This window comes from Pelophylax lessonae (assembly GCF_965119305.1).
Source record: "Pelophylax lessonae genome assembly, chromosome: 2".
Lineage (NCBI taxonomy): Eukaryota > Metazoa > Chordata > Amphibia > Anura > Ranidae > Pelophylax > Pelophylax lessonae.
In genome coordinates this window covers 46,071,971-46,096,553 of record NC_138769.1, presented here as the reverse complement: position 1 = coordinate 46,096,553, position 24,583 = coordinate 46,071,971, and the positions used below count along the sequence as shown (strand labels likewise).

Genomic DNA, 24,583 nt, shown 5'->3' with positions numbered 1-24,583 from the left:
TGTCAGTAGAGCAGAGATTGGTGTCAGTAGAGCAGTGGAAGGTGTCAGTAGAGCAGAGATTGGTGTCAGTAGAGCAGAGATTGGTGTCAGTAGAGCAGAGAATGGGTCAGTAGAGTAGTGGATGATGTCAGTAGAGCAGTGGATGGTGTCAGTAGAGCAGAGAATGGTGTCAGTAGAGCAGAGAATGATGTCAGTAGAGCAGAGATTGGTGTCAGTAGAGCAGTGGATGGTGTCAGTAGAGCAGTGGATGGTGTCAGTAGAGCAGAGATTGGTGTCAGTAGAGCAGAGATTGGTGTCAGTAGAGCAGAGATTGGTGTCAGTAGAGCAGAGAATGGTGTCAGTAGAGCAGTGAATGGTGTCAGTAAAGCAGTGGATGGTGTCAGTAGAGCAGAGAATGGTGTCAGTAGAGTAGTGGATGGTGTCAGAGTAGAGAATGGTGTCAGTAGGGCAGTGGATGGTGTCAGTAGAGCAGAGATTGGTGTCAGGAGAGTAGTGGATGGTGTCAGTATAGCAGAGATTGGTGTCAGTAGAGTAGTATATGGTGTCAGTAGAGCAGAGATTGGTGTCAGTAGTGTAGTATATGGTGTCAGTAGAGCAGAGATTGGTGTCAGTAGGTTAGTGGAAGGTGTCAGTAGAGCAGAGATTGGTGTCAGTAGAGCAGAAAATGGTGTCAGTAGAGCAGATATTGGTGTCACTAGGACAGTGGAAGGTGTCAGTAGAGCAGAGATTGGTGTCAGTAGAGCAGGGAATGGTGTCAGTAGAGTAGTGGATGGTGTCAGTAGAGCAGAGATTGGTGTCAGTAGAGCAGAGATTGGTGTCAGTAGAGCAGAGATTGGTGTCAGTAGAGCAGGGAATGGTGTCAGTAGAGTAGTGGATGGTGTCAGTAGAGTAGTGGATGGTGTCAGTAGAGCAGAGATTGGTATCAGTAGGGCAGTGGAAGGTGTCAGTAAAGCAGAGATTTTTGTCAGTAGAGTAGTGTTTTGGTGTCAGAGCAGAGGTTGGTGTCAGTAGGGCAGTGGAAGGTGTCAGTAGAGCAGAGATTGGTGTCAGTAGAGTAGTTTATAGTGTCAGTAGAGCAGAGATTGGTGTCAGTAGGGCAGTGGATGATGTCAGTAGAGTAGTGGATGGTGTCAGTAGAGCAGAGATTGGTGTCAATAGAGTAGTATATGGTGTCAGTAGAGCAGAGATTGGTGTCAGTAGAGCAGAGATTGGTGTCAGTAGAGTAGTATATGGTGTCAGTAGAGCAGATATTGGTGTCACTAGGTTAGTGGAAGGTGTCAGTAGAGCAGAGATTGGTGTTAGTAGAGCAGGGAATGGTGTCAGTAGAGTAGTGGATGGTGCCAGTAGAGCAGAGATTGGTATCAGTAGGGCAGTGGAAGGTGTCAGTAAAGCAGAGATTGGTGTCAGTAGAGTAGTGTATGGTTTTAGAGCAGAGGTTGGTGTCAGTAGGGCAGTGGAAGGTGTCAGTAGAGCAGTGGACGGTGTCAGTAGGGCAGAGATTGGTATCAGTAGAGCAGAGATTGGTGTCACTAAGACAGTGGAAGGTGTCAGTAGAGCAGAGATTGGTGTCAGTAGAGCAGAAAATGGTGTCAGTAGAGCAGAGAATGGTGTCAGAGTAGTGGATGGTGTCAGTAGAGCAGATATTGGTATCAGCAGAGCAGTGTATGGTGTCAGTAGAGCAGAGATTGGTGTCAGTATGGCATTGGAAGCTGTCAGTAAAGCAGAGATTGGGGTCAGTAGAGCAGAGATTGGTGTCAGTAGAGCAGAGATTGGTGTCAGTAGAGCAGAGATTGGTGTCAGTAGAGCAGAGATTGGTGTCAGTAGAGCAGAGAATGGTGTCAGAGTAGTGGATGGTGTCAGTAGAGCAGATATTGGTATCAGCAGAGCAGTGTATGGTGTCAGTAGAGCAGAGATTGGTGTCAGTATGGCATTGGAAGGTGTCAGTAAAGCAGAGATTGGGGTCAGTAGAGCAGAGATTGGTGTCAGTAGAGCAGAGATTGGTGTCAGTAGAGCAGAGATTGGTGTCAGTAGAGCAGAGATGGGTGTCAGCAGAGCAGTGTATGGTGTCAGTAGAGCAGAGATTGGTGTCAGTAGAGCAGAGATGGGTGTCAGCAGAGCAGTGTATGGTGTCAGTAGAGCAGAGATTGGGGTCAGTAGGGCAGTGGACGGTGTCAGTAGAGCAAAGATTGGTGTCAGTAGAGCAGAGAATGGTGTCAGTAGAGCAGAGATTGGTGTCAGTAGAGCAGAGATTGGTGTCAGTAGAGCAGGGAATGGTGTCAGTAGTGTAGTGGATGGTGCCAGTAGAGCAGAGATTGGTATCAGTAGGGCAGTGGAAGGTGTCAGTAAAGCAGAGATTGGTGTCAGTAGAGTAGTGTATGGTTTTAGAGCAGAGGTTGGTGTCAGTAGGGCAGTGGAAGGTGTCAGTAGAGCAGTGGACGGTGTCAGTAGGGCAGAGATTGGTATCAGTAGAGCAGAGATTGGTGTCACTAAGACAGTGGAAGGTGTCAGTAGAGCAGAGATTGGTGTCAGTAGAGCAGAAAATGGTGTCAGTAGAGCAGAGAATGGTGTCAGAGTAGTGGATGGTGTCAGCAGAGCAGATATTGGTATCAGCAGAGCAGTGTATGGTGTCAGTAGAGCAGAGATTGGTGTCAGTATGGCATTGGAAGGTGTCAGTAAAGCAGAGATTGGGGTCAGTAGAGCAGAGATTGGTGTCAGTAGAGCAGAGATTGGTGTCAGTAGAGCAGTGAATGGTGTCAGTAGAGCAGAGATTGGTGTCAGTAGAGCAGGGAATGGTGTCAGTAGAGTAGTGGATGGTGCCAGTAGAGCAGAGATTGGTATCAGTAGGGCAGTGGAAGGTGTCAGTAAAGCAGAGATTGGTGTCAGTAGAGTAGTGTATGGTTTTAGAGCAGAGGTTGGTGTCAGTAGGGCAGTGGAAGGTGTCAGTAGAGCAGTGGACGGTGTCAGTAGGGCAGAGATTGGTATCAGTAGAGCAGAGATTGGTGTCACTAAGACAGTGGAAGGTGTCAGTAGAGCAGAGATTGGTGTCAGTAGAGCAGAAAATGGTGTCAGTAGAGCAGAGAATGGTGTCAGAGTAGTGGATGGTGTCAGTAGAGCAGATATTGGTATCAGCAGAGCAGTGTATGGTGTCAGTAGAGCAGAGATTGGTGTCAGTATGGCATTGGAAGGTGTCAGTAAAGCAGAGATTGGGGTCAGTAGAGCAGAGATTGGTGTCAGTATGGCATTGGAAGGTGTCAGTAGAGCAGAGATTGGTGTCAGTAGAGCAGAGATTGGTGTCAGTAGAGCAGAGATTGGTGTCAGTAGAGCAGAGATGGGTGTCAGCAGAGCAGAGATTGGTGTCAGTAGAGCAGAGATTGGGGTCAGTAGGGCAGTGGATGGTGTCAGTAGAGCAAAGATTGGTGTCAGTAGAGCAGAGAATGGTGTCAGTAGAGCAGTGGATGGTGTCAGTAAAGCAAAGATTGGTCTCACTAGGGTGGACGGTGTCAGTAGAGCAGAGATTGGTGTCAGTAGAGCAGAGATTGGGGTCAGTAGGGCAGTGGATGGTGTCAGTAGAGCAAAGATTGGTGTCAGTAGAGCAGAGAATGGTGTCAGTAGAGCAGTGGATGGTGTCAGTAAAGCAAAGATTGGTCTCACTAGGGTGGACGGTGTCAGTAGAGCAGAGATTGGTGTCAGTAGAGCAGAGATTTGTGTCAGTTAACACCTTCCCTGCTGCAATGTCGCAGTCCTGCAAAAAATCGCAGATCGCCACCATTATTAGTAAAAAAAAAAAAAAAACAATAAAAAATGACATTAATCTTTCCCATAGTTAGTAAACGCAATAACTTTTGCGCAAACCAATCAAAATACACTTATTGCAATGTTTTTTTACCAAAAATATGTAGCAGAAAACTAATTGACCCAAAATGTTAAAAAAATGTATTTATTTTTATAAAAAATTTTTTGGGAATGTTATATAGCAGAATGTGAGAAAGCTCTTTACCATGTGATCAGCCGTGTCCAATCACGGCTGGTCACATCGTAAACAGGAACAGCCGTTGATCGGCTTTCCTTAGTTCGTGCCAGTAAAGGAGTAAAGGAGCGCCGATCGGCGGCTCCCCTGACAGGGGGGGGGGGTCGGCACTGGTAATCAGATCATTGATTACCAGTGCAGACCCTCGGGGGGGGGGGAGGGATGCCAATAGATCCACCAGGGATGCCCACTATGACCCCAGGGATGCCCACTATGGCCACCAGGGATGGCAATCAGGGCTCAGGGAGCCCCCCATTGCCCTCCCCATCAGTGCTGCCCACCAGTGTCCTCCCTGTCAGTGCTGCCCACAAGTGCCCATCATTGCCATCCTTTAGTGTCGCCCACCAGTGCCCATTATTGTCCACCAGTGCCGCCTATCAGTGCCCATTAGTGCCCATCAGTGCCGCCCGTCAGTGCCGATCAGTACCACCCATCAGTGCCCACCAGTGCCGCCTATCAGTGCCCATTAGTGCCCGTCAGTGCCACCTATCAGTGCCCGTCAGTGCCACCTATCAGTGTCCATCAATGCTGCCTATCAGTGCCCAGCAGTGCCGCCTATCAGTGCCCACCAATGCTGCATATCTGTGCTACATATCAGTGCCGCCTATCAGTGCCGCCTATCAGTGCCACCCCATCAGTGCCACCCCATCAGTGCCTCCTCATCAGTGCCTGTCAGTGCAGTCTCATCAGTGCTCATCAGTGCAGGAAAAAACTTATTTATTTACAAAATTGTATAACATAAACAAAAAAACTTTTTTTTTTTCAAACTTTTCGGTCTTTTTTTATTTGTTTAGCAAAAAGGAAAAAACCCAGAGGTGATCAAATACCACCAAAAGAAAGCTCTATTTGTGGGGGGAAAATGACATAAATTTGGTGTAGGTACAGTGTTGCATGACCGCGCAATTGTCATTCAAAATGCAACAGCACTAAAAGGGGAAAATTGGCCTGGGCAGGAAGGGAGGGAAGTGCCCGGTATTAAAGTGGTTAAAGGGCAAAAAATAAAAAGCGCACAGGTGATCAAATACCACCAAAAGAAATCTCTATTTGTGGGAAAAAAGGATGTCAATTTCGTTTGAGTACAGCGTCGCACGACCGCGCAATTGCCTGTTACAGTAACGCCGTGCCGAATCTCGAAATAGGGCCTGGTCATTGAAGTGGAGTTCCGGCCTCAAATACCTTTTTTAACTAAAAATACCCCTATAATACTAATCCATCGCCCTTTACAGAACCGCTATTCTCATACTTACAAGGTGTACAGTATTGGATTTTAGTCAAAATCTTACTTTTAAAAACTCTGTCTGAGCGCGGCCATCTTGGATGTGGGCATCTGAAGCCGCAGTGTAATCTGATGTGTCCTTCTTCCTGATTCCAGGGAGTGTTCTGGGAGTTCTTCCTGATTTCAGCCTCCTGGGAGTCATGACAAACAGCTCCCAGGATGCAATGCAAAGGCGGAAGTGATGTCAGTGGCTGTGGCCACAGAGGGGGGAGAAGGAGGAAGTACAATTAAAAAATACCCTGAAAATAGGGTAAGGGACCCCCCCAAAAAAATGCCCAATTGTTGATCAGCATAGCGAGCACTCCAGGAATCACTAAAGTTGCAAAATAGGCCAGGAACTCCGCTTTAAGCAGCAAAATCTTCCGGTCCAGAAGTGGTTAATAAATAAAACTCAAAGAGCCAGCCAGTTGTGCTCATATGCTTACAAGGGACATGCTGATCGGAGAAGAGAGCAGAGTGACAGAGATGAGCTCTTTAGTCTGCTGTTTCTCCTTTCACCACCCGGTCTTAGGCTCATTTACTAAGCTCTGTAGCAACTGCACTTGCAGAGTGCACAATGTATTTGCCTTTAGGCTGCATTCACATGTCAGCGTATGATCGCGGGCAGAACCGCCGCGGTTCCGCCCGCGATTCAGAGATTTATTGCAAATCACGGGACGCCTAGCGTTGCCCGTTGATTTGCAATAGCCCCCCCAAACGCCGAGCGATGTTGCCGCGATTTACGCCCGCCGAATCGCGGCAACATCGCGCAAACAAAATCGCGGGACGCAATACGCTCCAAAAAAGTACAAGAGCTTCTTTGGAGCGTATTGCGTCCCGCGATTTTGTTTGCGCGATGCTGCCGCGATTCGGCGGGCGTAAATCGCGGCAACATCGCTCGGCGTTTGGGGGGCTATTGCAAATCAACGGGCAACGCTAGGCGTCCCGCGATTTGCAATAAATCTCCGGATCGCGGGCGGAACCGCGGCGGTTCTGCCCGCGATCATACGCTGACATGTGAATGCAGCCTTAGTAAATAAACCCCACTGTCTTCAGAGGGCTGCACTGTAATTGCCTAAAGGCCGAATGGGCCCTGTTGGTCACAGGTTGGGCAGCAGGAGGTTAGAATTATTATTGCTCTTTCTAATAAAATGTATTTAAAGTGGAGTTCCACCCTAATTTTGAACTTCACATCATGCATATCTACAGTATATCCCTATCTATACTCGATTTGGCTATTTTTATTTATTTTTTTTATGTTCCCTTACCTTATTTTTAATGAAAAATAGCTTACCTTCCTCCCACTTCCTCCTTATGCGGCCGCCGACGTCATCTCCTGCTTTGCATTGACTCCTGGGAGATGAGTGTCATCAATCCCAGGAGTCAATGAACCTGCACCGGTGTCCCTCTTCCTGGATTTCGCAATAGGGCTGTGCATCTTCACTTACCTCACGATTCGATGCGATTACGATTATTAGGGTCGCGATTCGATACGATTCGATTCCGCGATGCATCACGATTACTGCCCAATGCCCATGCCCAGCCCACTGCCCAATGGTTTTCAAAACTTTATCAAAAAAAAAAACAAACAATCAAGCAGTCACAAATAAAAGAATCCTTTTTATTTTCATTTGCTTCAAAGGACACTTTCCTGGACCCTGTCATGGCCTGCAAGCCCTGCATACTTTAGTGCACTTGCACTGCAAACATATAGGAAGGTCTGAAAATGCAAACAGCATAGCAGAGACAGACAACAACACTAGTATTTTACTAGAAGTAACAGTAAAATTAGTAAAAAACTGTAGTAGTGCAGTTTACTGCTTCATAAAAGAAAATATTAATATAAGCCAGGCCTACCACCATTTAAAGTACAACTAAAGGCCAAACTTTTTGGATTTTGGATAAAGTTTGGCCTATAGTTGTACTTTAACCACTTTGCGTCTGCTCACAGTAATATTACTGCGGCAGAGTGGCTCGTTATCGTCTGACGACGTAGTACTACGTCGTCAGACACTCCCCCTTCTGGGCGGCGCTTGCGCGCCGCCGGAGGCTCGCTCCCGCTGTTTTCATTCACAGCGGGAGTCGGGCCAGGGGAGGAGCAGCGGCGATCGCCGCTGCTCTTACCCGATCGTCGGGGATCGAGTCTGGAGATCCGCCCGCTGTGTGTAAACACAGCGGGCGGATCTCCATAGTGACAGGGAGTGACAGATCGGACTGTTCAGCATAGCTGGACATCCGATCTGTCCATGACTCACACAGTCACCTCCCCCCCCTACACGTCAGTAAGCACCAGGCATACATTAACCCCTCCCTCTCCAATAAAATTAACCCCTTCCCTGCCAGTGTCATTTTTACAGTAACAGTGCATATATATAGCACTGATTACTGCAGTAATGTCACTGGTACCCCCAAAAGTGTCAAAAATGTCAGTCAAGGGTCCGATCTGTCCGCCGCAATGTCGCAGTCCCGCAAAGAAAACCGCAGATCGCCGCCATTACGCGTTAAAAAAAAAACACCAAAAATGACAGAAATCTTTCCCTTTGTTAGTAAACGCAATAACTTTTGCGCAAACCAATCAAAATACGCTTATTGCGATTTTTTTTACCAAACATATGTAGCATAAAACAAATTGGCCAAAATTTTTTAAAAAAATTGGTTTTTACATCTTTTTTGGGGGGAATTTCATATAAAAAATATAAAAAAAAAATATTTTTTCAAAATAAACGCTCTTTTTTTGTTTATAGCGCAAAAAGTAAAAATCGCACAGGTGATCAAATACCACCAAAAGAAAGCTCTGTTTGTGGGAAAAAAAGGACGTAAATTTCGTTTGGGTACGGCGTCGCACGACCGCGCAATTGTCAGTTGAATTCGCACAGCGCCGAATCGCAAAAAGTGGCCTGGACGGAAGACAGCAAAATCCTCCGGTGGTAAAGTGGTTAAGGCAAGCCAAGATAGAAGAAGCCAGCCAGCCAGCCAGCCAAGCTAATATTCTTGTGAAAATGGTTATCATAAATTCCCACAAAACATTATATATAAATCCTTTTATGTGAATATATGCATTGCAATAAATTCCAGGTGTGCCATAACCTGTCCTCTACAAAACAGAGCACTTCCTGACTAGTAGCAAACATCAAGGGTGAACCTGGCAATAGTGCACTGCTGCATAACTTCCATGTTCACCGTGATGTTTGTTTCCCTCTGCAACTGCCAGTCAACTCAAGTGAGTTGATGGATTGGCTGCTAGAGGGGAGTTACAAATATAAGCTTTAAGCTTATCAATTCACTTATGTCACTTTTATGTCACTTACTTTACAGAAAACGTTACCTGTCCTGCAGACAGTCTCTGTATCTACCACGATTAAACCCAACTGAAGCCAAGCCAAAGCCACCATTAGAGGAAGGAAAACCCTTGACAGAGTAAATCATCAACTAAAGCTTAAACCTTGAGTGAGTGAGTGAGTGTGAGTGAGTCCCCCCCCTTGCCCAGACCCCCACACTGACAGAGACCTGGAAGTCCCACACCTTCCCCAATCCCCCACAGCACTGACAAACACTGAGTGAGTCCCCCCCTAGCCCAGACCCCCATAGCTGACTGACACTGACAGAGACCCCCAGGCCCCCACTGACACTGACTGACCCCCCTGGCTGCCAGACTGCCACAGCAGAACAGTACCCCTGGGCCCCGACCGACCGTCCCCTGTCCCAGGCCCCCCCATCACAGACATCCCCCAGAGATACAGACGAGAGACCCCCATGAATGATTACACAATTATTTGTTCGGACATACCTGCTGTGTGACTGTGTGGGTTGTTGTGCACTGCATTGCAGAGGAGGACAGGTGCTGTGCTGCTCTCTGGGCTCTGTGGCGGGCGGCTGGCGTCACTGGCAGTGGCGTGGCGGCTGGGCCTCCAGGGCCTGTCGGCTATGGTGAGGTGAGGTGAGGCTGGCGGCGCTGGCTGGCTGCGATGGGGACGCACTTGGGGCTCCTCGCTCCTGTGTGTGGACTCACTGGACTGGCGGCTTCTGGCTTGGATGGCTGGCTGGCTTCTAGGCCGCAGGGGGGACGCCGATACACGCGGGGGATGTCTTGCTGCGCCTCGGCCCGGGTCAAAGAGGCGGAAGGGGAGGGGCGGAGCCTTTTTATTAAGTGCCCGCCACTAACCCACCAATCAGCTGCCGATCCTGCGATCTTGTGATTTTTTTTTTTTCCTTGCGCGATAGGGCGTGGCCGCGGCTGATGACGTCATTTCTTATAATCGATTATGCCGGCAGCCCGCATCGATGCAGAATCGCGAAGGGTCGAATCGCGATGCATCGATCTTTCGATTATATTCCCCAGCCCTATTTCGCGAGTCCCAGAATGCTATACCCTCGTCACTTCCGGTTCAGGCGCGTCACTCTCTGCCTATGGATGGAGAACAGCTTCTTGGTATGCGCAGGAAGCTGTGGAATGACGCGCCTGCCCCGGAAGTGACGAGGGTATAGAATTCTGTGACTTGCAAAATCCAGGAAGAGGGACACCGCGACTTCAGCTGCCCACACTGCAGATGGCCACGCTGGACAAGAACTTCACAAGGTAAGTAATTCATCCTACAGGTACACTAAACAGGGGACAGTTTAGAAGATATCATTGTTTAACCACTTAAGCCCCGGAAGATTTTACCCCCTTCCTGACCAGGGCCTATTTTGCGATTCGGCACTGTGTGACTTTAACGGACAATTGCGCGGTTGTGCGACGCTGTACCTAAACGAATTTGACGTCCTTTTTTTCCCATAAACAGAGCTTTCTTTTGGTGGTATTTGATCACCTGTGCGATTTTTTGATCGTGCGCTATAAACAATTTTGCAAAAATAACAATATTTTTCACTTTTTTTATATGAAATTCCCAAAAAAAAAAATGTAAAAATCTAAATTTTTTAACATTTTCGGCCAATTTGTTTTATGCTACCTATGTTTGGTAAAAAAAAAAAAAAATCGCAAAAAGCATATTTTGATTGGTTTGCGCAAAAGTTATCGCGTTTACTAACAAAGGGAAAGATTTTTGTCATTTTTGTTGTTGTTTTTTTAACGAGTAATGGCGGCGATCTGCGATTTTTTTTTTTTTGCGGGACTGCGACATTGCGGCGGACAGATCAGACCCTTGACTGACATTTTTGACACTTTTGGGGTTACCAGTGACATTACTGCAGTAATCAGTGCTATACATATGCACTGTTACTGTAATAATGACACTGGCAGTGAAGGAGTTAACTGTATTGGAGAGGGAGGGGTTAAGTGTGTCCTAGGGGCATGTTTCTAACTGTGATTGGCTGTGGCTACTAGTGTAAGAACAGAGATCAACGGTCCTACATAGTAGAACCGTCTGATCTCCATTCTTACACAGGTGTAGCGGAAGATCGCGAGTGCCCGGCGGACATCGGGTCCGCCGGGCACATGCGTGGGAGAGTCCGTGACCGCGTGGGAGCGCGCCTCCGGCGGCGCTCGCTCCCTAGAGCCTCACAGGCTAGCGACGTAGCCCTACGTCGCTTTACCTGTGAGGGGATGACCGCCGCAGTAAATAGTCGTGCGGCGGTCGGCAAGCGGTTAAATGCACTAGACCTGACTATTCTAGGGGTATTTTTAGGTAAAAAAAAAAAAATTTGGCCGGAACTCTGCTTTAATCTGAATTCCATGGATAACATCTGGATGGTAAAGTGGTGAGGATTTTTAATATTTGCACTAACAATTTTATTTATTTCATTATGATATTATTGTCCCTATTCCTCTGTTGCTAAATGTCAGCCTGGGATCTTTGAACCCAAACTGGTTATAGGGTTTTGTAGACTATACCAACTTCAAAGCAGTAGCAATATAACCAATTTCCATAATCATTTAGTAAGCGATCAGTTAGGTCTTGCTTCTATATTGCTATTGATTCCTAAAGAAATAATAGGAATAACCTGATTGGTTGCTGTGGACAACATTTCCCCATTCACGTTGCTCATGTAAGCCCCGTACACACGTACCGAATGTCGGCCGAACGATCGGCCGTCCTTTGTCCGGTGCTGTCCTGTCGGCTGAAAAGTGCTAAAGACTGCACACGAAATTTGTCGGCCAACAACAGCCGACTGCAGAAGTGATGTCATGTGATGGTTAACTTTCCGTGTGTTTTTTCTTTTCTGAGCATGCCCAGTCTTGCTAATCTGCTGTTTGTCGACCGAATTCTGTACTGACTGGCGAACAATCGGCCGTTCTGGTGACGGCCAACAAAAATTTTAAAGTCTGCATGCCAGATTCTGTTCGGCTGAAAATTCGCTGTCGGTTGTCGGAAGCATCATACTAACAAGCCGACAATCGGCCGATCGTTCGGCGGCCGAATATTTACGGCCGACAATCGCTACGTGTGTACGGGGCTTTAGAAGGCTCGGTGTGATTTTTAGTTCAGCTGTCTTGGGTCTGGAAAATCCTGTAATTGTCCCTTGTTATTTCAGTCCCTATGGAAATAAGGAAGGGCATTGATGTCTACGAGAATCAGTATCGAGGCCGGGAGATGGTTGGAATCGTCAGCTTCAGAACATTTGAAAATATCGCAAGGAAGCAAATTCAGAAATTTGAAGATCCGGCAATTGTAAAGTTGAATAACATCACAGGTAAGTACTATTTCATATCTGCCAACCTGATTACCAGGGGCATGCTCCAATTTTGAAGAATTGCCCTTTACCTTCCTAGCGGTATTCCCGAGTGTGGCTCGGGGTTACATTTCACTGCCAAAAGCGGTAACCCTGAGCCACACTCGGGGTACCGCCATAAGCATCGCTGGATCCTGGTAGAGGGGTTACTTACCTTATCCCCGGGATCCAGTGATGTAAATTCACATTAGATTGCCCCCCCCCCCCCCCCCCCAGTGCCCTTTCCTGCAGTTTTACTGTACTTTTTTACTTTTTATGTATACTGTGTATATATATATATATATATATATATATATATATACACATACATACTTTAACTTATTTATGGTCATATAGGATTCAGATTTATCCCTCACATCAATGCAATATATAGAGTGTAATTTTTAATAATAATTCTTAATATGAATTTGCAATAGCTGTCCATAATATCTGTGCTTGTATTTTACTTTCAAAATGGATAGCTCCTTGCTCCTCCCCTCCCAACCGAGGTAAGCAATGATAATTAGTTACTCGCCCTTTAAGAGTATGAAACTAATTAATCAGGGCCGAAGGTATTCCGGGTATATAGGGAAAGGGTGTCAGCAGGAAGCAAGGTGGGACCTGAGGAAAGAGGCTCCGCCTCCGAAACGCGTTGTCCGTAGCAACAGCAGAGGCAGTGTACCCGTGTTTGTACCCTCCACCTCAAAGCTCCCTGCAGCTTGTGGTTTCGGCTCTGGCTGAGGCTTCCCCCAGTCGCTGTGGATGACGGTGGTATGGTGCGCAGGCACACTGGTACTGGCACTCGGTGACCCGGAGGTAGAGTCGTACACAGGAAGTGGAGGAGAGCGGGGTCATAGCAGCGGTAGCCGCAGGTTAGGAGACCGGAGAGTCACCATCTGGAGGGACGGGAGGAGCGAGTAGCTCTTGTTGGAATGCCAATATGCGATTGCCAAGAAGATAAAATGTGAGTGCATTTTAACTGTACTGTGTTAATTGTCCTATAATAAAGCGTTATTGCCCGAGGTCTGCGTGCGCTTCCCTCTATTATAGATTGAAACAAAATAATCCAGCTTTGTATTCTTTAAAGCAGAACCCCAGCCAAAAGGGGAAGCTCCGCTTCTTTGCACTCTCCTCCCCTCCACTGCCACATTTGGCACTTTATTGAGGAGGGCAGGTACCTGGTTTTGACAAGTTCCCGCTCCCACTTCCTGGTAAGATCACTGCATGGCACTCTACATCATTTCCGGCTCCTTCGCCATCCCCACGCTGCCTTCTGGGTCACACAGAGGTCCCAGAGGACGGCGGGACCATTCAGAAAGCGCAGCATGACTTGTGCATGCGCAGCAGGCTGTGAAGCCGCAAGGCTTCACCTCCTGTTTCCCTTACTACAGATGCTGGCGCCTACACCTGAAGCCAACTGACGAATCGGCTAGGGGTGCCGACATTGCGGGTGTAGCACCCACCTAGGTAGGTGATAGTGAGAGAAGTATAGTTTTGAGCTCTGTCTGCTTTCCAAAGGGGCTGCAGGTAAATCTATATTGCTCTCTGCCTATTAGGGAGCAGGATCTATTAGTGAGGTCTGCTCATTGTGCTCAGCATGCAGTTCATTCAGTCTAAAGAGCAGTTCACGCTGGTCCAATAGGGAGGCATGTTGGACAGTGGGAGGAAACCTGACGAATGGGAGCATAGGCTTTTGATACAGTCGTGGTGATTGGCAGAGGGCAGGTTGCCTCGATGCATTCTGGGATACTGTATAAAAGCCTGGAGCACATGTGCTCTAGGGTCTTTGGCTGGAAAGCGGAGTCCCGGAGGGAGGGGCAGCTGCCTCCTCCTCAAAAGACGTGTCATGCAGTCGCAGGAGGTCGTTCTTAGGGCCTGAGGCATGGATGAGAGGAGCTAAACCTAGAGGTCCAGGAGAACTGAGAGAGACACTGAAGACCCTGTGACCACAATATCGTAAGTACAGGGACTCGTGTCAATGGGCCTGACCTGAGGGGGCCATCCCTAAGTGTAGAATAGTCAGTGGACAGGTGTCAGCAGTAAAGGAGAAAAAGAATGCTGGTGAGAGCGTCCTGAAGATAATTGTCAGTTCATCAAGTGGTCTTAGAGATAGAGACCTAATCCAAGTTCACCCATAGTGGCAGGGTGAATCAACAGCCTGGCTGTATCGAGAGATAGGAGTCCTCAAACATTGTTTACAGTTCAAATTGGAGTATCTCCTAATTAAAATAAAACAAAAACAACAACCAAATACCCCATGGACTGATTATTGGAGCGAGCCAAGGAAAGGAGAAAGTAAGAACTTGAAACTATCATTTTTATATGCTGGTAACTCAGGGGGACTCGAGGAGTGAAATTTGGCAGTCCTTTTAGGGGGCAGTGCTACACAGGATTTTTATGTGAGTTTCCCACTTACCTGGACAAGTAAGTACCCTTATATTAAAAGCCAGCAACTATTGGACAGCAGCTTCTTGCAATCCCCTGTATAGCAAAGTTCAGATCGGGAGAGGGAAAAGCAACACAAAGGGGTTGATTTACTAAAGTCAAATAGACTGTGCACTTTTCAAGTGTAGCTACATAAAGAAAGTGCAAGTACTCAGGAGCTTAGTAAATGAGGTAATACCCAAGAAAGAAAATTGCATTTTTGCTTGCACATGATTGGGTGATGGAAGTCAGCAGAGCTTACCCTTATCTACTAAGCTCTGGAGCAACTGCAATTGCAGAGTGCACAATCTATTTGCCTTAATAAATCAAACTCAAAGAGCCAGTCAGTTGTGCTCATGTGCTTACAAGGGGCATGCTGATAGGAGGAGAGAGCAGAGTGACAGAGAGATGAGCTCATTAGTCTGATGTTTCTCCTTTCACCACCTGGGCTTAGGCTAGAGGAAGGACAAAACCCATAATTCTGGGTTCACACTGCTACCATCTGAATTTGAGAGCAATTATCGAATGCTCACTATTAATGCTCTCAACTTCTTGGATGGGGGAACCTTTTACGTTTCTTTTGTTCTGTCCACAGGATGTAGGAGTAGCAAAGTGAAGGAAATAGATCCCAGTTCATAGATGACCACTGCCATTTTGGGTAGGCCTGATAAATAATATTGGCAGTTTTAGGTCTGGTGCACAGGGTACTCTGTAGAAGATACAGGGTGTTGGGCCCCAGGTAGCAGGGTTTAGCGATGCCATCTCCTGGTCACATTTACATAACAGACTAGACTTGCCGTTGGGGGAGAATGGGCAGGAAAAAAATCCAAGTTTTTAGCACCTTCCAACCCCACCCTCCCCCTGCACAAGTGGTGGCAGTGTTCTCATGGCGTGGTTGCATACTTTGCTTCATGCCCATTGCAAAAATGATCACTGCCACCAAACATGATCCATTTAAAGGAGTTGTAAAGGGAGAAGGTTTTTTTTATCTTAATGCATTCTATGCATTAGGATAAAAAGCCTTCTGTGTGCAGCGGCCTCCCCAGTCCCCCTAATACTTACCTGAGCCTCATCTCTGTCTAGTGATGTCCACGAGTCCCTCTGTTGTTCGGGACTCTCCCTCCTGATTGGCTGAGACAAAGTCACGGCACCATTGGCTCCGTGGCTGTCAATCAAAGTCAGTTAGCCAATCATGAGAGAGAGGGGGGCAGGGCTGAACCGCAGCTCCGTGTCTGAATGGACACAGGGAGCTGTGACTTGGCTCAGGTGCCCCCATAGCAAGCTGCTTGCTGTGGGGGTATTCGACAGGAGGGAGGGGCCAGGAGCAGCAAAGAGGGACCCAAGAAGAGGAGGATCCAGACTGCTCAGTGCAAAACCAACTGCACAGAGGAGGTAAATATAAAGTTTGTTTTTTTTCTTTTTGTTTTTTTAAAAACAAGACTTTACAATCACTTTAACCACTTACCGCAAAGTGACATAGGGCTACGTCGGCAGACTTTGCGGGGTTATATCGGGAAGATGCCTCTAGCTAGAGGCACCATCCCGAACTGTGGTTTAGAGCTGACGGTCGGCTTTCCGTCGGTAGCGACCGATGCGGCTCGGGGACCGCTCCATCATTACCCGGGTGAGCGGTACCTTCCGTGACTATGCGCGTCCGCCGGCTGGATGGAGTCCCGATCTAAACCGGGAGCGGCTTCGATCGGGTCTCCGATGACTTAACCCGGAGGCGGTGTCCATGACGTCACTTCCGGGTTACAATGCTGCAAAAGGCGGCAGATTTAAAAAACGACTGTATTAAAAAATGCAGTTTTCGCCGTTTTGCATTCATGAAAGTGTAGTGGAGGGTTCTAGGGTCTTTTAGATCCTCGATCCCTCCATAAAGTGTACCTGTCACTGCATATTGGTGTCACAAGGGATGTTTACATAGCTTGTGACAGCAATAAAAGTGATCAGATTTTTTTTTTTTTTTTAAAAAACCTGTAATAAAGTTAAAAATAAATAAATAAATAAATAGGAAAAAAAATAAAAATTTTAGCCGCCCCCGTCATCGTTAGCTCGCACATGAAAGAAAACGTATACTGAAGTCGAGCCGCGAATGTAATCACTGTTCAAACCACACATGTGAGGTATCGCCGCGATCGAAAGAGCTTGAGCAATAATTTAAAAAAAAAGAGCTACACTCTAACTCTAAACTGGTAACCGTTAAAAATTTTGTACAGCGTCGCCTATTGAGATTTCTATTGACCGTAGTTTGTCGCCATTCCACGGGTGTGCGCAATTTTAAACCGTAACATGTTGGGTATCTATTTACTCGGCGTGACATCATCTTTCACAATATATAAACTTTACTGTTTAGTATTTTTTAAATGCAGTGAAATGTGATTTGTCGTCATTTTTCCAAAATAATTGTGTTTTAAAGACCGCTGCGCAAATACCGCGTGACAAAAAATATTGCAGTGACCGACATTTTATTCTCCAGAGTCTTTGCTAAAAAAATATATATAATGTTTGGGGGTTCTAAATAGTTTTCTAGGAAAAAATACTGATTTTAACTTGTAAACCAAAAGTGTCCGAAATAGGGCTGGGGCTTAAGTGGTTAAGCAAAGAAACGCCCTGGCACTGCGTCTAAAGTGCTAATCACAGATCGCTTTTAGGAGGCACGGCCGTTTAGACGCAAGTCTAAACTTATACTTAGAGCTACCTGTAATGAATGGATGCTCGGTATCCTAATTGCCATACTTACAAACACTAATTTTGCATTTGACTTTTTCTAGAGCTCATCCGATCATCCTTTAGTAATATTGCTTCAAAGCACTTTTTACAATTTCCCAATCTCTACAGAAGTGCCAAGGTAGGTTTTGTGTTTCTGTCCTTGTTGCAGCACAAATGTAGCAGTTAAAGTGCAACTCTGTTAAATTGTTTTTAGGTGTATGTTAACCCTAAATCTATTTTTAAGCATGTTTGGCATCATGCCTCGTTGTATACTAGAGACCCCAGATCTTTCCATAAAGAGGACCTGTCATGGCCCATGTCATTACAAGGGATGTTTATCTCTTCTGATAGCAATAAAAGAGATAAAAAATAGATACATTGTAACACTTTCTTTTTCCATCAAATAAAAAATTATATTTCTAAAAAAAACCTCTTTGTTTGCCATGTTTAAATATAGAAACGCTATGAAAGCTTGCATAGTAGCAAACAGTTCATAATATGTAGGTGGGATACTTTTTGAAGAAAGGTATGGTAAGTGCCACAGAATATGGCTACTTGTGTCCCACCGTTCCCACTAAGCTTTGCTATGTTCTAGACCGGGGGTGTCAAACTCCCATTTAATCGTGGGCCGCGTTAGCATTATGGTTGCCCTCAAAGCAGTGCTGTATCCTGGCCTAGGCCAACAAGGCCCAGGCCTAGGGCGGCACTTTGCAGGGGGGCAGCAAAAAATATTTTTTTATACAAATAAGTGAAATAATCCTATAATTACAATTAGTGGCAGCAAACACAAGTCCAACTATCTTAAAAGAGTAATCTTACTAAACCCATGACATAAGGCTGTACTAATGGGCATTGATAAGGCTGCACTGGTGACCACTGATGAGGCCCAACCTGATATGCTGCACTGACGGGCAGTAAAGAGGCGGCACTGATAAGGTTGCACTGATGAGGCTGAACATATGGGAACTGATGAAGCTATGCTGATGGGCACTGATAGACTGTGGTTATGGTCTGTGGTTTACAGATGACAGGGTGGGTCATAAACAGGAAGGGGTGTGGCCTTTACAGGAAGGGGTGGGTCATATTTAAATTAGGGGGTGTTCAAGTTTAGTCAGGCCTAGGGCAGCACAAAACCTAAATTCACCACTGCCTCAAAGGGCTGGTTATATCTGTAAGATTAGATATCCAGAGCATCCCACACCCCCTTACGCCCTTACATGGGATGTCAAGAACCCCCCCACCATCAGAAGTCAAGAGTCACCCACCCTTCCTTACATCATAATGCACCCCCTTACCTTGTGCTGCTGCCAGGAAAAAGATGCGGTGGATCTGGGAATAAGTACAGGGTCTGGAGAAGAACCGGAGGAGGGCTGGAGTCAGCTTCCAGAGGCTGCTGAATGCTGAGACCAGGGGAGGCAGGGGCGGTGTTGCGGCTGCACAGAGATGTGCAGGATCTGTAGGAGGAGTTCTGCCCTCCTCTCTGCTGCAGACTGCTGAAAAGGGGGGGGGGGTTGTGGGCAAATACGAGCCTTTCTGCAACTGCACAGAGGAGTGCAGGATCTGGCAAGGGAGTTCTGTCCTCTCTGCTGCTGACTACAGAGCCAAGGTGGAGCAGAGACGAGGGGGGTGCCGCAGCTGCAGGAGAGGTGCAAGGGCCACATGAAATGGCCTGGGGGGGGCGCATTCGGCCCACGGGCCTTGTGTTTGACACCTGTGCTCTAGACAAAATAGGGCCTAGGGGTATATAAAAAGTGAAAAGTTTTGCCCTGATTTTTGGGCATACTTGCAAATTAGGGCACACCTACCTTGGGTGTGCTCGCTCTTAGCAATGAGAGGCGTGCGCTCCCCACCACGACCACTGACATATTTTTCTTCTCTTCTTTCAAGCCTGGTGTGTTTTGGGGGTGTCCATTGGGTGGCCAATGATGATGTAATTCTTGTGCTTCATTGCTGGAGTTACATTATCTCAGATACTTTCTCAGCATCCTACAGATGTGCATAATTCCAGTGCCAGCTGCTGGAGCACAGAGACCATTCCAGTACCCGTCAGCTGATGCCGCTCTGCATCCTGTGGGACAGCCTGAGGAATACAGATATTGGAGGACAGTTTCCATACAATGTATAACTGTACCGCAGAATCCAGGAGCGGCAGAGCCTTGTGTCCTCCCACCTGAACAATTTATTTATGATGTCATGAGCCAGTAGTTGTCTTTTTAAATGACAATCTTCTATAGGTAGATTAGTTCTAAGGTTCTAGAGCGGTGGTTCCCAACCCACTGCCACACTACAGCCTCCCTCCTTTCCGGCCTCCTGCCAGCTGCACATCACCTAAACTTCCACAGTGCCTCCAGCTCCCATAGTGCCACCTAATCTCCCATAGTGGCCCACAGTATCCCTCAACCTCTTACAATCCCTCCAGCCCCCCCTAAAATCCCTTAGTCTCCACAGTGTCCAGTGCCATCTTAAGAGCATTAAAGGGCTCCGGGCAATGCAGTGCACTGGAGCTTTGCCTACATAATCACCCAGGAGAATAAAAAAGGAAATGATCGATAAGGCGATATTTATTGGTTACCGCAGTGCCAGGCTAACGACAGCTTCCAAGTTCGGCGGCTGGGTCCGGACGGGAGTCAGACTCGACTGTTTTGTGTGTGCCTGTTCCCGTAGAGGCGGACAGGCATTTCTGTAGTTATGGGCTCCCCCTCCACGACCCAAGTGGCCTGACAGCAGCGCAGGGCCGACAGGTGCTTGCCACTTGCTAAGTTTGGTGGCAGGATGCACACAGGAATCTGGACTAATGCTTGGCTGGGGCTGGGCAAGTGGGGCCCCCTGGGCAACCGCCCCGAGTGTCCTTTCGGTAAGATGGCTGACAGTGTCCACCAACCTTCCACAGTGCCCCCCCCCCCCCGCAGTGCCCTCCAGTCTCCAATGGTTCCCCAGCCTTCTGGAGAAACCTCCAGCCTCCAAGAGTCCCCATCCCCACAGTTTCCTATACAGTGCCTTGAAAAAGTATTCGTACTCCTTGAAATTTTCCATATTTTGTCATGTTACAACCAAAAAGGCAAATGCGTTTTATTGAGATTTTATGTGATAGACCAACAAGTGTCACATAATTGTGAAGTGAAAGGAAAATTATTTCAAAATTTTTTACAAATATGTGAAAAGTGTGGCGTGCATTTGTATTCAGTCAATACTTTGTAGAACCATCTTTCACTGCAATTACAGCTGCAAGTCTTTTCAGGGATGTCTCTACCAGCTTTGCACATCTAGAGAGTGAAATTTTTGCCCATTCTTCATAAAATAGCTCAAGCTCTGTCAGATTGGATGGAGAGCGTCTGTGAACAGCAATTTTCAAGTTTTGCCACAGATTCTCAATTGGATTTAGGTCTGGACTTTGACTGGGCCATTCTAACACATGAATATGCTTTGATCTAAACCATTCCATTGTAGCTCTGGCTGTATGTTTTGGGTCGTTGTCCTGCTGGAAGGTGAACCTCTGCCCCAGTCTCAAGTCTTTTGCAGACTCTAACAGGTTTTCTTCTAAGATTGCCCTGTGTTTGGCTCCATCCATCTTCCCATCAACTCTGACCATCTTCCCTGTCCCTACTAAAGAAAAGCATCCCCACAACAAGATGCTGTCACCACCATTTTTCAGAGTGGGGATGGTGAGTTCAGGGTGATGTGCATTGTTTTTTGCTACACGTAGCATTTTGCTTTTAGGCCAAAAAGTAAAATTTTGGTCTCGTTTGACCAGATCACCTTCTTCCACATGTTTGCTGTGTCCCCCACATGGCTTCTCGGAAACTGCAAATGGGACTTCTTATAACTTCCTTTCAACAATGGCTTTCTTCTTGCCACTCTTCCATAAAGGCCAGATTTGTGGAGTGTGTGACTTAGGCCCCTTTCACACTTGTACGACTTGTCCTGCAAAATCGCATGACAAGTCATTCTCCATTATTTCCAATGAGTACCGTTCATATCTGTGCGACTTGAAGGTCCTCTAACAAACCTGAGGGCTTCACAGAACAGCTGTATTTATACTGAGATTAAATTATACACAGATGGACTCGATTTACTAATTAGGAGACTTCTGAAGTAAATTGGCTCCACTAGATTTTAGTTAATGGGTATCAGTGTAAGAGGGGCTGAATACAAATGCACATCACACTTTTCAGGTATTTTTTTGTAAAACATTTTAAAACCGTTTATCATTTTCCTTCCTCTTCACAATTATGTACTACTTTTTGTTGGTCTGTCAAATAAAATCCCAATAAAATATATTTACGTTTTTAGTTGTAGCATGACAAAATGTGGAAAATGTCAAGGGGTAAGAATACTTTTTCAAGGCACTGTAGTTCCCTCCAGAAATCTCATCCACTACAGGGCCACCAATTCTGCTGCAGAGTCCCCTCACCCCCTGCAGAACCTTCATACTCCCACAGATACCCAGCCCCAGCCTTTTTAGACCTTTAATACATATTTTGTATTCCCATACTTTTACTGTGTGAATATAAAGTATATAGACTTATTTAGCCAACAAAAAGGATGAAAAAGAGCCGGTGTAGTTAGACTGTGTGTTGTGTATGTATTTCCACATTATTACACATTTCCTTTTGACTGTACTGATTCTAAAATATGTTTATTGTTTTGTGGGTTAATCTCTTTTTTTTTTTTTTTAATTTGCTTGCTCAAGGCTAAAATTGAGAATATATGTACCATGCAGCAGAAGAAGGCTGAAAAATTAATCCGGACTCAGTTCACATTCGAGAAAATAATTTATTGTCAGGATACCCTTTATAGCGGATCCCTGAAGGAGGCCCGAGAAAAGGCCAATTTGTCCAATCAGTTTTTTTTCTCAGCACAGCCAAGCCAGTTTTCTTTTGTCCAGCCAGCTAGGGTGCAACCTATAATACAGCCCAGCCAGTTTTCTTTTCCCCAACCAGCTAAGGTGCAACCTTTAGTACAGCCCAGCCAGTTTTCTTCACTTCAACCAGCTAAGGTACAACCTGCAGCACAGACTGGCCAGTTTTCTTCTTTCCAGGCATCCCCAGTGCAACCTGTAGCACAGATCAGCCAGTTTTCTTCTCTCCAACCAGCTAAGGCGCAACCTGTGGCACAGACCAGCCAGTTTCCTTTTGGGCAACCAGCTAAGGTGCAACCTGTAGCACAGACCAGCCCGTTTTCTTTTGGCCAACCAGCTAAGGTGCAAACTGAAGCACAGCCCAGCCAGTTGTCTTTTGGCCAACCAGCTGAGGTGCAAACTGAAGCACATCCCAGCCAGTTGTCTTTTGGCCAACCAGCTAAGGTGCAAACTGAAGCACAGCCCAGCCAGTTGTCTTTTGGCCAACCAGCTAAGGTGCAAACTGAAGCACAGACCAGCCAGTTTCCTTTTGGCCAACCAGCTAAGATGCAAACTGAAGCACAGCCCAGCCAGTTATCCTTTGGCCAACCAGCTAAGGTGCAAACTGAAGCACAGCCCAGCCAGTTTTCTTTTGGCCAACCAGCTAAGGTGCAAACTGAAGCACAGACCAGACAGTTTTCTTTTGGCCAACCAGCTAAGGTGCAAACTGAAGCACAGCCCAGCCAGTTTTCTTTTGGCCAACCAGCTAAGGTGCAAACTGAAGCACAGCCCAGCCAGTTTTCTTTTGGCCAACCAGCTAAGGTGCAAACTGAAGCACAGCCCAGCCAGTTTTCATTTGACCAACCAACTAAGGTGCAACCTGTAGCACAGACCAGCCAGTTTTCCTTTGGCCAACCAGCTAAGGAGCAACCTGTAGCACAGACCAGCCAGTTTTTATTTGGTCAACCAGCTAAGGCGCAACCTGTAGCACAGACTGGCCAGTTTTCTTCTCTCCCACAAGCTAAGGTGCAACCTATAGTACAGCCCAGCCAGTTTTCTTCACTTCTTCCAGCTAAGGTGCAACCTGTAGCACAGACTGGCCAGTTTTATTCTGTCCAGCCAGCCCTGGTACAACCTGTAGCACAGACCAGCCAGTTTTCTTTTCTCCAGCCCGCTGAGGTTCAACCTGTAGCACAGACCAGCCAGTTTTCTTCTCTCCAACCAGCTAAGGCGCAACCTGTAGCACAGACCAGCCAGTTTTCTTTTGGCCAACCAGCTAAGGTGCAACCTGTAGCACAAACCAGCCAGTTTTCTTCTCTCCAACTAGCTAAGGTGCAACCTGTAGCACAGACCAGCCCGTTTTCTTTTGGCCAACCAGCTAAGGTGCAAACTGAAGCACAGCCCAGCCAGTTGTCTTTTGGCCAACCAGCTAAGGTGCAAACTGAAGCACAGACCAGCCAGTTTTCTTTTGGCCAACCAACTAAGGGGCAAACTGAAGCACAGACCAGCCAGTTTCCTTTTGGCCAAACAGCTAAGGTGCAACCTGTAGCACAGACCAGCCAATTTTCTTCTCTCCAACCAGCTAAGGTGCAACCTGTAGCACAGACCAGTCAGTTTTCATTTGGCCAACCAGCTAAGGTGAAAACTGAAGCACAGCCCAGCCAGTTGACTTCTGGCCAATTAGCTAAGGTGAAAACTGAAGCACAGCCCAGCCAGTTGACTTCTGGCCAACCAGCTAAGATGCAAACTGAAGCACAGCCCAGCCAGTTTTCTTTTGGCCAACCAGCTAAGGTGCAAACTGAAGCACAGCCCAGCCAGTTTTCATTTGACCAACCAACTAAGGTGCAACCTGTAGCACAGACCAGCCAGTTTTCCTTTGGCCAACCAGCTAAGGAGCAACCTGTAGCACAGACCAGCCAGTTTTTATTTGGTCAACCAGCTAAGGCGCAACCTGTAGCACAGACTGGCCAGTTTTCTTCTCTCCCACAAGCTAAGGTGCAACCTGTAGTACAGCCCAGCCAGTTTTCTTCACTTCTTCCAGCTAAGGTGCAACCTGTAGCACAGACTGGCCAGTTTTCTTCTGTCCAGCCAGCCCTGGTACAACCTGTAGCACAGACCAGTCAGTTTTCTTTTCTCCAACCCGCTGAGGTTCAACCTGTAGCACAGACCAGCCAGTTTTCTTCTCTCAAACCAGCTCAGGTGCAACCTGTAGTACAGACTGACCAGTTTTCGTTTGGCCAACCAGCTAAGGTGCAACCTACAGCACAGACTAGCCAGTTTTTTTCTCTCCAACCAGCTAAGGTGCAACCTGTAGCACAGCCCAGCCAGTTTTCATTTTGCCAACCAGCTCAGCTGCAACCTGTAGCAAAGCCCACCCAGATTTCTTCTATCCAACCAGCTCAGATGCAATCAGCAATTGATGAGATGTCCTTCCACATACAGGCATATTTCAAGGTGAGTCGTTAATGCATGGTACAGGTCCTTTTGAACTTCTAAAGAACCAGTCACAATTGCACTTATAAGGCAAGAACAGATTCTAAACCAGCCTTGCGCACCTTTGTGATACATATATTGAAGTAATACAATAGATGTATACTCACAAACAACATAAAATCCTAAAGCCCATCAATATCCTCAGTGTCCTGCATGATCAAGTCCACTGTGCGAGTACGAACCATGA

The 24,583-nt window shown here is 46.8% G+C and overlaps 1 protein-coding gene across 1 annotated transcript in view; it reads left to right on the top strand.

Annotated features, from left to right (window-relative positions):
• Positions 1–24,583, top strand: part of LOC309547943 (uncharacterized protein) — a gene marked incomplete at its 3' end in the record, with an annotated part of 206,728 nt that overhangs the window by 173,261 nt on the left and 8,884 nt on the right. Inside the window, exons 23-26 of the mRNA XM_082247940.1 lie at positions 11,754–11,912; positions 17,129–17,205; positions 21,757–23,541; positions 24,052–24,357. Coding sequence (XP_082104066.1) covers positions 11,754–11,912; positions 17,129–17,205; positions 21,757–23,541; positions 24,052–24,357 — 2,327 coding nt within the window. The remainder of the gene's footprint in view (positions 1–11,753; positions 11,913–17,128; positions 17,206–21,756; positions 23,542–24,051; positions 24,358–24,583) is intronic.